Genomic DNA, 11,279 nt, shown 5'->3' on the forward strand with positions numbered 1-11,279 from the left:
CAAATTCTGACAAACTCCAAGCATTGATTATGCAAGAATGGGCTGCCATCAGTCAGGATGTAGCCCAGAAGTTAATTGACCGCATGCCAGGGTGGATTGCAGAAGTCTTGAAAAAGACGGGTCAACACTGCAAATATGAACTCTTTGCATCAACTTCATGTAATTGTCAATAATGACCTTTGACACTTATGAAATGCTTGTAATTATACTTCAGTATTCCATAGTAAGGTTTGACAAAAATATCTAAAGACACTGAAGCAGCAAACTTTGTGGAAATTAATATTTGTGTCATTCTCAACTTTTGGCCACAACTGTACAGCCTGTGCAAAAAAAAAAGCAGAGCTCATGCCTTTCAAATCATCATTAGAGTCACATCATGCAGCCTTAGAATGTATTAAAAATCAAAACATATAGCTCAACGTTTGTATCACAACTAAAGTTACATAAATAACTCTAAATTAAGCATATAGGAGTACCTGTTTCTTTATTAACCTATCAACACAGAATAGCCGCATGTGCACACTCCCTCAAATCCTTTGGAGAAAATATCCTTTCTATTTTATTCAGCTATATTCAATTGTATTCTTCATTCTATAGAATAATGCCACGGAATTCTAAGCAAATCATGTCTGCTAAATGAACTAGTGTAGCCCTCAGCCATAGCCAGATCAGTACCTAACATAAGGACAACTCAGAGTATGCTATTCTGTTCTTCTGGAACAGACTAGATTTTCTTCATAGCATGTTTCTTTAGACCTGTCTAAAATAAATAATGGATTTATTGTGATGGTGTAGGCTATATTACATGGATTTAGTAGACTTTTTAAAGTGTAGATGTTCCTCTGGTCTGCATCAGTGGCTTGTAGGCTATGTGTGGAAGCCAGTAGATGCTTACTGTGTTTGTTAATTAACGGCCAATTACCGTGAGACCGACAGTTATTTGCTTGACAATCACCTGCAAACAACATTTTATGACCGCCACAGCCCTAATTGTGACAAGTTTAAAGTAGTCAAAGTGTAATATTTGGTCCCCTATTCCTAACACGCAATGATTACATCAAGCTTGTGATCTAAAAACTTGTTGGATGCCTTTGCTGTTTGTATTGGTTGTGTTTCAGATCATTTTGTGCCCAATAGAAATGAATGGTAAATAATGTATTTTGTCATTTTGGAGTCACTTTTATTGTAAATAGTAATAGAATATGTTTCTAAACACTTCTACATTCATGTGGATGCCACCATGATTACGGATAATCCTTAATGAATCGTGAATAATGATGAGTGAGAAAGTTAGACACATTTTTCAGTCAAACTTTTTCACTCATCATTATTCATGATTCAAAACCACAAAAAATGGGTCACTGTCCTAATACTTTTGGAGCTCACTGTATATGGCATGCAGGTTAGGGTGAAGTTGCCCTACACGCTGATCTTTGGTCTGTTTTGCATTCAGGATTGGGGGAGGGGAAGCTGATCCTAGATCTATACTTAGGAGAAACTTCACCCCGTAGTGCCCCGCGAAAACACTTGAGGTGACTCATAAGGTGGCTAACAAAAGCTGACATTTAACATCTAGGCTACTGAAGCGTGATTAACCTGATGTACAGTTCACATAATAATATAACGATACTAGAAAGTAGCTGTGCCATTTAGCAGACCCAGTTATCCAAAGCGACTTCTAGTATAGTAACTGTTTTTTGTATATGTAACCCCAGCAGGAATCTAACCCACGACCGTGGTGGTGGTAGCGCCATGCTCTAACCAACTGAGCTACACTTGATAACAGAGTAAACACCAATTCAATTATGGACTGTAAGAGAAAAGTGTTAGCATTAAAGGTAATTGTTTTGTGTTGTCTCTGCTGTGTTAGGTCTCGGAGCAGAGGACCTTTATCTACATCAAAGGCTGTGTGCCTCAGTTTGAGAAGTGGCTTCAAGACAACCTGACAGTGGTGGCGGGGATCTTCATAGGAATCGCTTTATTACAGGTTGGGAACACATGTCTGATGCATAAGCCTGAAATACACCGGAGAATGAACCCTGGTTTTACCTGGGTCTGCTTTCATTGCATTTGGGTCTTAAAGCTACAGCCTGGGATTTGGGAAGCTGTTCAATGGTCATTTCAATTCTTGATATTTTACGCATTGATATAATTTAATGTGTAAATGCCTCATGAGTTTAGCACAACTGTCTGTCTTCACCATAATCCAAAATATAAGGGACGGAATTCAATCTGAAACTGCTTTATGGAGCACGTGACATATTAAGATAATTTCCAATTGAGCCGACATCTGCCATGTTTACCTTGAATGCGATCTCCATGTATGTGGTAACATTGGCTTTAAAAGGCACATTGTCCACAGCATTCTATAGGTTGAATCCCCACCAAGGTTTCATTATTCCATTGTTTACAAACAAGAAGAATGTGAACAAACGACAGAGTTGAAGTCGGAAGTTTACATACACCTTAGCCAAATACATACGTTTTTCACAATTCCTGACATTTAATCCTCATAAAAATTCCCTGTCTTAGGTCAGTTAGTGTCACGTTCCTGACCTGTTTTCTGTTTAGTTTTGTGTGTTAGTTGGTCAGGACGTGAGTTTGGGTGGGCATTCTATGTTGTCTGTTTCTATGTTGGTTTTGGGTTGCCTGGTATGGCTCTCAATTAGAGGCAGGTGTTTGACGTTTCCTCTGATTGAGAGTCATATTTAGGTAGGCTGTTCACTATGTTTGTTTGTGGGTGGTTGTCTTCCGTGTCTGTGTCTGTTCACCACGCGGGACTGTTTTCGGTTTGTTTGTTCCTCGTTCATTTGTGTAGCCTATGTTTCCTATTCGTGCGTTCTTCTTGTTTTATGTAAGTTCGTCGTCTAGGTCTGTCTACACCGTTTGTTGTTTTTTGTTTGTTATATCCAGTATAGTTCGTTTTCGTCTGTCTATTTTGTTTATTTAATAAATCATTATGTCTTCAAACTCCGCTGCATTTTGGTTCAATCCCTGCTCCTCCTCTTCGGATGAAGAGGAGGAGGAAAACCGTTACAGTTAGGATCACAACTTTATTTTAAGAATGTGAAATGTCCGAATAAAAGTAGAGTGATTTAGTTCAGCTTTTATTCATTTCGTCACATTCCCAGTGGGTCAGAAGTTTACATACACTCAATTAGTATTTGGTAGCATTGCCTTTAAATTGTTTAACTTGGGTCAAACGTTTCGGGTAGCCTTCCACAAGCTTCCCACAATAAGTTGGGTGAATTCTGGCCCATTCCTCCTGACAGAGCTGGTGTAACTGAGTCAGGTTTGTAGGCCTCCTTGCTCGCACACGCTTTTTCAGTTCTGGCCATACATTTTCTATAGGATTGAGGTCAGGGCTTTGTGATGGCCACTCCAATACCTTGACTTTGTTGTTCTTAAGCCATTTTGCCACAACTTTGGAAGTATGCTTGGGGTCGTTGTCCGTTTTCAAGACCCATTTGCGACCAAGCTTTTGATGTCTTGAGATGTTGCTTCAATATATCCACATAATTTTCTTGCCTCATGATGCCATCTATTTTGTGATACTGCCACCCCCGTGCTTCACGGTTGGGATGGTGTTCTTCGGCTTGCAAGCCGCCCCCTTTTTCCTCCAAACATAACAATGGTCATTATGGCCAAACAGTTCTATTATTGTTTCATCAGACCAGAGGACATTTCTCCAAAAAGTATGATCTTTGTCCCCATGTGCAGTTGCAAACCGTAGTCTGGCTTTTTTATGGCGGTTTTGGAGCAGTGGCTTCTTCCTTGCTGAGCGGCGTTTCAGGTTATGTCGATATAGGACTCCTTTTACTGTGGATATAGATACTTTTGTACCGGTTTCCCCCAGCATCTTCACAAGGTCCTTTGCTGTTGTTCTGGGATTGGTGCGAAAAGTGCAAATCAAAGTATGTTCATCTCTAGGAGACAGAACGCGTCTCCTTCCTGAGCGTTGTCCCGGCTGCGTTGTCCCATGGTGTTTATACTTGCGTACTGTTTGTACAGATGAACGTGGTACCTTCAGGCGTTTGGAAATTGCTACCAAGAATGAACCAGACTTGTGGAGGTCTACAATTTTTTTTCTGAGGTCTTGACTGATTTATTTGGATTTCCCCCATGATGTCAAGCAAAGAGGCACTGAGTTTGAAGGTAGGCCTTGAAATACATCCACAGGTAAACCTGTCAATTAGCCTATCAGAAGCTTCTAAAGCCATTGCATAATTTTCTGGAATTTTCCAAGCTGTTTATAGGCTCAGTCAACTTCGTGTATTTAAACTGGAATTGTGATATAGTGAAATAATCTTTCTGTAAACAATTGTTGGAAAAATTACTTGTGTCATGCACAAAGTAGATGTCCTAACCAACTTGACAAAACTATAGTTTGTTTACGAGACATTTGTGGAGTGGTTGAAAAACGAGTTTTAATGACTCCAACATAAGTGTATGTAAACTTCCGACTTCAATTGTATATGGTTGAAACTATCATGTAGATGTAATCGACTGTCAAACCTTGCATTTAGAGTCCTGTCTATGAATTTGAGAGGGGTTATATTTCCCGACCCCCATCCCTCAGATATATAACCAAACAAATAGCGGGCACCCCCCTTTGTTGTTCTTTCAAATCCCAGAATGTAGCTTTAAGGGGCTATACTTTCAACATTATGTTTCTTCTGACTTGTCGTCGGAATGGAATGTACTTGAAATAGCCAGGTTTTCTTTATTATTTGAGGGTGGTGTCAATGCTCAATTTCTTAAGATGTCTTGAAACATTGTTTATATCTGCTTTTTGTGTTCATAGCTGACTATGCTGGTGAATGTGGTTGTAAACTTTACTTGCTACTAAGTGATGACTTAGGTTATTGTCTAAGAATAGAATTTAGACATTAAACAAACTGTATTGCTGATCATAAACTGACCATGAAACACTGAAATCAACTAGATCTATCACCACAGTTGCCGTTTAAAAGTAGAGATGTCCCGCCTGATCTTTGTGCTCTTTTTCAGATTTTTGGGATCTGTTTAGCACAGAATCTAGTGAGCGACATTGAAGTAGTGAGAGAGAGCTGGTAAGAACCACAATTGATCATTGAAAAAATATATATACTTAAAAAATAAAATAAAAATGTTAAAGGAAAACTCTTTAACAACCCAAAAACTATCTTTTGTCATTTGTTTCAATCAAGTTTTGAAGATATGTAACTTTCAAAATACAGTAATCTGGTCCCTATGATGCATTTTGAATCATATGATGCTGCAGAGTTCTGTATTTTGAAAGATACATGTTTTTGGGTGGAGTTTTCCTTTAAAAAAAGAAAATGGTGGTTTCAGTATAGTGTAATTATGCCACCTGTTGGTCATAACCGGTACTACAAGATGAACTACTGTTGATGTTTTGTTGACTGCGTAGAGATAATGTATTGAAAAAACATTTAAATATAAACCCAAGGTTTGGTGAGTGCACTTTTCATTTATTTTCACTTTCCCCCGTCACACATCAGTTTGTTTACCTGAAACATCTCAAGCAAACTAAAGGTTGTAACGAAGGTAAGCCCCTTTATGCTTGTTCTACAATCGTTCTAGACTCCAGAATCTTTTTAATCTCATCTATTAAAGACAAATATGTCTAGGGAACCAATAAAACTATAGTTAATAAACAACTGTGAAATAACAGTCCTCCCCGCTACCGTTGTATTCTCTTGATTTGGATCTTAGTTTAGTGTCCTTAAGACATTATATTTGATCAAGCTCAGATTAACTACCATACTTTGACCTACATCTTTCATCCATACGTGACATTTCAATAAAATATTGATTTGATTTCGTATCTCCCATGCAGATCTCTTCAGTTTTGCCACCTTCTAAAGGGAGACGATCAGGACACTTGGGAAATGTACAAAACGAAGAGTCTCGCTGATTCCTTTATGCTCTGTATATAATACTTTTGTAAGAGTTTGTTTTTATATACATATGGCTTTGTACATGACCCTTCCAGGCAGTGTTTGACATGTGTATATATGGGAGCCAAACATATGTGTCAATATGGCTCTGGTCATGTACAGTATAGAGCTGAGGTGGTTCTGGAAATGCACTGCATGCCTATTCATAGGGCATTGGTTCTCCTACCTGTATTCTTTAATGTTATGATGTCTGATGTATTGTACAGTATACGTCAGATTACTAGTAAGGAGTAAATTGGCTGGGTAGCACTTCATACACTGTGTTATAAAGCCTGCGGAGCTGTAGCAGTAACATGTATTGTAATGTCATGCCATACTGTGTGAAGTGTCAGTTTCTAAAGAGAATTTGTGTTGCTAATACCACACACATCCTGTCTATTGACTAGCAATAACCATGAACTAACTATATTTCAGACATAGGTGTTGCATTTCATTGTCATGTTCAATTTATACCAATTCCATATACTCCATTCCAGCCATTATTATGAGCTGTCCTCCCCTCAGCAGCCTCCACTGGTGCGCAGTCTAAGTAAATCTGGCCCTATTTGGGGTATAGAGTAATAATATCACATATTCTGCAAATATGTGATTTTTTGGGGGACTGCATGTAGGTCTGTACTTTTCACTGCGCCATCTCACAACTCAAAAACAAACATTTCCCCTGTGCCATAGGTGTGATCATGATGTTCTGTACTTTCATTTCATATCTGTTTGAAATTATGTAAATAACTGGATAGTGAGAAGTTTTAAATATGTCAAAATAAATGTATGCTGCTTTGTATTAAAGTGGGTCTGAGAGGTGATTCATTCATGTATTTGTGTAAAAGGTAACATGGTTGTTGACCATGAACCACCGTCCAATTCATCATTTTTTTCTTCTGGCAATGTAAGAAGGGCCTGGACGTCTGCCTGTAAGACTGTCAGCTGGCATGTTAGGCTAGTTTAAGAGGCTAACAGATTGATTCAGCCTACAGTTGTGCTGCTTTGGAACTTTATTTGAGCAAGATCTGTCAAACCGTGTCATCTCAGATATCATCATTAGCTTTTTCCTGCTAAATGTCTCCACCTGCAGGTGAATCAGTGACAGTACACAAACTCCATGGGCGAAGTAACCATCCAGTGATAACTGTCTCATCCAAGGCCGGTTCCAGGCATAAGTGACATCGGCCTTAACTCAGTCGAGGGTCTCAACTTACTATTGAGAGTAAGAATAGTAGAATGCACCAGGTGCAATTTCGATATGTGGTTGTGCAGAAGCAGTTTTTCTCTTATCAGTCACTGGCAGTCACTCAATTAGCCATGTCAGCTAACACATTTTAGGTTAGTAGTTAGTCTAGCCAGCTACCTAAACTTGTAGTAATCATGGCCGAATACCAACCGGGCATGCAGTGCACGTGCCCAGGGGCCCTGACCTCCAGGGGTCCCCCATTGACTTTGTTAGTCATTCTCACTCAGATAATGATAGTATGGCATAACTCATTACAAAATGTGTAGAATGGCAGAAAATTTGCTTTAAAACTGCAAAAAGTTCTCTCCACCCAATGGCAAAATGTGTAGAATTGCTGAAGATATGTTGTAAAATTCCACATTTCTTCTATCCGGCCCATGGCAACATATGTAGAATTGCAGAAAACTTGCTTTAAAGGTCCAATGGGGCCAAAAAAGAACTGGGACATTTTCAGCTTCCAGGAATTGTGTACAGTTCCTTGCAACATGGAGCCGCGCATTATCATGCTGAAACATGAGGTGATGGCGGCGGATGAATAGCATGAAAATGGGCCTCAGGATCTCGTCATGGTATCCCTGTGCATTCAAATTGCCATCGACAAAATGCAATTGTGTTCGTTGTCCGTTGCTTATGTCTGCCTATACCAGGGGTGGGCAACTCCAGTCCTCGGGGGCCTGATTGTTTTCTCCATCCCTAGCAAATACAGCTGATTAATCCAATTGAATACTAAACTGAAGTTCATGATTAGGTGATTATTGGAGTCAGGTGTGTTAGCTGGGGCAAAACTGTAACACCAATTAGGCCCTCGAGGACTGGAATTTGCCACCCCTGGCCTATACCATAACCCCACCATAGGGCACTCTGTTCACATCAGCAAACCTCTTGCCCACTCGACTCCATATATGCTGCCTGCCATCTGCCATGTACAGTTGAAACTGGGAGTAATCTGTGAAAAACACACTTTCTCCAGCGTGCCACTAGCCATCGAAGGTGAGCATTTGTCCACTGCAGTCAGAATGCCAATTGCACGCTCCCTCATCTTGTGACATCTGTGGCATTGTGTTGTTTGACTAAACTGCAAATTTTAGAGTGGCCTTTTATAGTCCCCAGCACAAGGTGCACCTGTGTAATGGCAGCATTCGCTCAAAACTGAAAACGCGAACCATCGTATTTAACCACGGCAAGGTGACTGGGAATATGGCCGAATACAAACAGTGTAGTTATGGAGGGAATAAGGCAATCAAACAGGCAAACATCAGTATAGAGACAAAGTGGAATCGCAATTCAACGGCTCAGACACGAGACGTATGTGAAAGGGTCTACAGACAATCATGGACTACAAAGCAAAAACCAGCCACGTCGCGGACACTGACGTCTTGCTTCCGGACAAGCTAAACACCTTCTACCGCTTTGAGGATAACACAGGGCCCAGACGGCATCCCTAGCCGTGTCCTCAGAGCATGCGCAGACCAGCTGGCTGGAGTGTTTACGGACATATTCAATCTCTCCCTATCCCAGTCTATTGTCCCCACATGCTTCAAGATGTCCACCATTGTTCCTGTACCCAAGAAAGCAAAGGTAACTGAACTAAATGACTATCGCCCCATAGCACTCACTTCTGTCATCATGAAGTGCTTTGAGAGACTAGTCAAGGATCTGCACAATGCCCTATCTCATCTGGACAAGAGGAATACCTATTTAAGAATGCTGTTCATTGACTATAGCTCAGCATTCAACACCATAGTACCCTCCAAGCTCAACATTAAGCTTGAGGCTCTGGGTCTGAACCCTGCCCTGTGCAACTGGGTCCTGGATTTTCTGACTGGGTCCTGGATTTTCTCCCGTACTCCCTGTTCACCCATGACTGCGTGGCCATGCACGCCTCCAACTCAATCATCAAGTTTGCAGATGACACAACAGTATTAGGCCTGATTACCAACAATGACGAGACAGCCTACAGGGAGGAGGTGAGGGCCTTCAGACTGTGGTGCCAGGAAAATAACCTCTCACTCAACATCAACAGAACAAAGGAGCTGATCGTTGACTTCAGGAAACACCACCTATCCACATTGACGGACCACAGTGGAGAAGGTGGAAAGCTTCAAGTTCCTCGGTGTACACTTCGGTGACAAACTGAAATGGTCCAACCACACAGACAGTGTAGTGAAGAAGGCACAACAGAGCCTCTTCAACCTCAGGAGGCTGAAGAAATTTGGCGTGGCACCTAAAACCCTCACAAACCTTTACAGATGCACAATTGAGAACATCTTGTTGGGCTGTATCAACGTCTGGTATGGCAACTGCACCGCCCGCAACCGCAGGGATCTCCAGAGGGTGGTGCGGTCTGCCCAACGCAAAACCGGTGGCAAACTACCTGCCCTCCAGGACACCTACAGCACCCGATGTCACAGGAAGGCCAAAAAGATAATCAAAGACAACAACCACCCGAGCCACTGCCTGTTCACCCCGCTAATCATCCAAAAGGCGAGGTCAGTTCAGGTGCATCAAAGCTGGGACCGAGAGACTTATAAACAGTTTCTATCTCAAGGCCATCAGACTGTTAAATACTGTTAAATAGTCATCAATAGGGCTGCTGCCCTATATACATAGACTTGGAATCACTGGCCACTTTAATAATGGAACACTAGTTACTTTAATAATGTTTACATAACTAAAGTTTTGTTACTAAGGATTCCACAACGCGGTTAGCCTTTACGGCTGGGACTGCAAGTTTGTGTCCTTTTTTGTGCGTGGATTCCGTGAGTGCCAGCTGGTTGTACTACAGACACTTGTCGTCGTGGGAAAGACTCATTGTTATCTTTTCGTAAAACAACTGGTTGCAGTATAGAGCCAATCAGGATACCAAGGAGATCCTGAGGGAAATCGACGAGTACCAACAGCTTTACGCTATGGAGGAACAACATACTCCTTCGTGGAAAGATCCGACCACCTCACAAAATAACTTTAACCCGACAAAATAAAGAAAAACAGATTAATCTACAGACACGGACGATTTACTTACCATTGAGGTAGAGACTAGTGCTCTGGCTGGAATCCATGCAACAATGGAAAAGTTGTGTGAGGAGGTAGCAGGACTGAGGGGGATTTTGGAGTTCAGCCAGAGTGAAATTCTCAAGCTCCAAAGAGAAAACAAGACACTCACAGCTAAGGTAAAAATACACGATTCCAACATGGATTGTCTACTCAGGGAAAACAGGGTGATGAAGAAGACCCTACTAGACAAACAAAGTAGTAGCATGCGTGAAAATCTATTTTTTTCTGGTATTCCTGAGGATGCATCCAATAATCCAGAGGGCGCGATCAGAGAATTCATGCAATCCGTCTTGAAACTTCCTATAGAGACTGTAAACAAGGTGGCTTTCCACCGAGTACACAGACTTGGAGCTCGGAGCGACAAGACCAAGGGTCCCCGACCGATCATCTGACCGAAAATTTGAACACTACCAACAAAAGGAGCTGATCAAAAGCAGAGGAAGGGACCAAATTCAGTCTCAATGACCAATTTCCAAAGGAGATAAACGAACGTTGAAAGAGACTGTATCCGGTACAAAGACAACAAAGGAAGGATGGTAGGCGTGCCTTTATCATTGTGGACAAAGTCTTTATAGATGGACAGCTATTCCGAGAGAGCTACATAACACCGTGGCTGTACTAAATTCTACAGGGACTTCAGGTTACGGAAAAAAACAAGTTATGGGAACTGTTTAAAATATCTGAACATTATGAAGTGAATATGAACACACACGTACTCAACTACATGCTTGCTTACACATACGGACTTATACATACACACACCATCTGATCTCACTCTCTTTCTCTTCTCTTCTCTCCCTCTCTATTGTCGAGAACTGTTTTATAATTGAATGTGTTTATTGTTTGTCTATCTTTTTTATGTATTTGTCTATAAGTTTATATATGTTTACAACAAGCAAGGGGAAGATATCAGAATAGGGGCATTGGGGAATAATAACATATTGTACGGAATAAATTTGTACTGTAGTGAAGCCGTCTCTAGAGTAATGCAAGGTCTCTTTCATGATCATGTGAAACGTCAATTGCTATGGAAA

General features: G+C 41.0%; 1 protein-coding gene across 2 annotated transcripts in view; it reads left to right on the forward strand.

The window, feature by feature from the left end:
- The window catches only part of LOC112072531 (tetraspanin-5), a 30,089-nt gene extending 23,673 nt beyond the window's left edge, over positions 1 to 6,416 (forward strand). For both annotated transcript variants that reach the window (XM_024139934.2, XM_024139933.2), the window contains exons 7-10: positions 1,871 to 1,987; positions 5,011 to 5,072; positions 5,505 to 5,550; positions 5,843 to 6,416. In XM_024139934.2, the coding sequence (XP_023995702.1) occupies positions 1,871 to 1,987; positions 5,011 to 5,072; positions 5,505 to 5,517 (192 nt within the window). In that variant the 3' untranslated portion in view covers positions 5,518 to 5,550; positions 5,843 to 6,416. The remainder of the gene's footprint in view (positions 1 to 1,870; positions 1,988 to 5,010; positions 5,073 to 5,504; positions 5,551 to 5,842) is intronic.
- Positions 6,417 to 11,279: the final 4,863 nt, after the last annotated feature.

The sequence above is a fragment of the Salvelinus sp. IW2-2015 genome, unplaced genomic scaffold (genome assembly GCF_002910315.2).
Source record: "Salvelinus sp. IW2-2015 unplaced genomic scaffold, ASM291031v2 Un_scaffold1952, whole genome shotgun sequence".
NCBI classification, from domain to species: domain Eukaryota; kingdom Metazoa; phylum Chordata; class Actinopteri; order Salmoniformes; family Salmonidae; genus Salvelinus; species Salvelinus sp. IW2-2015.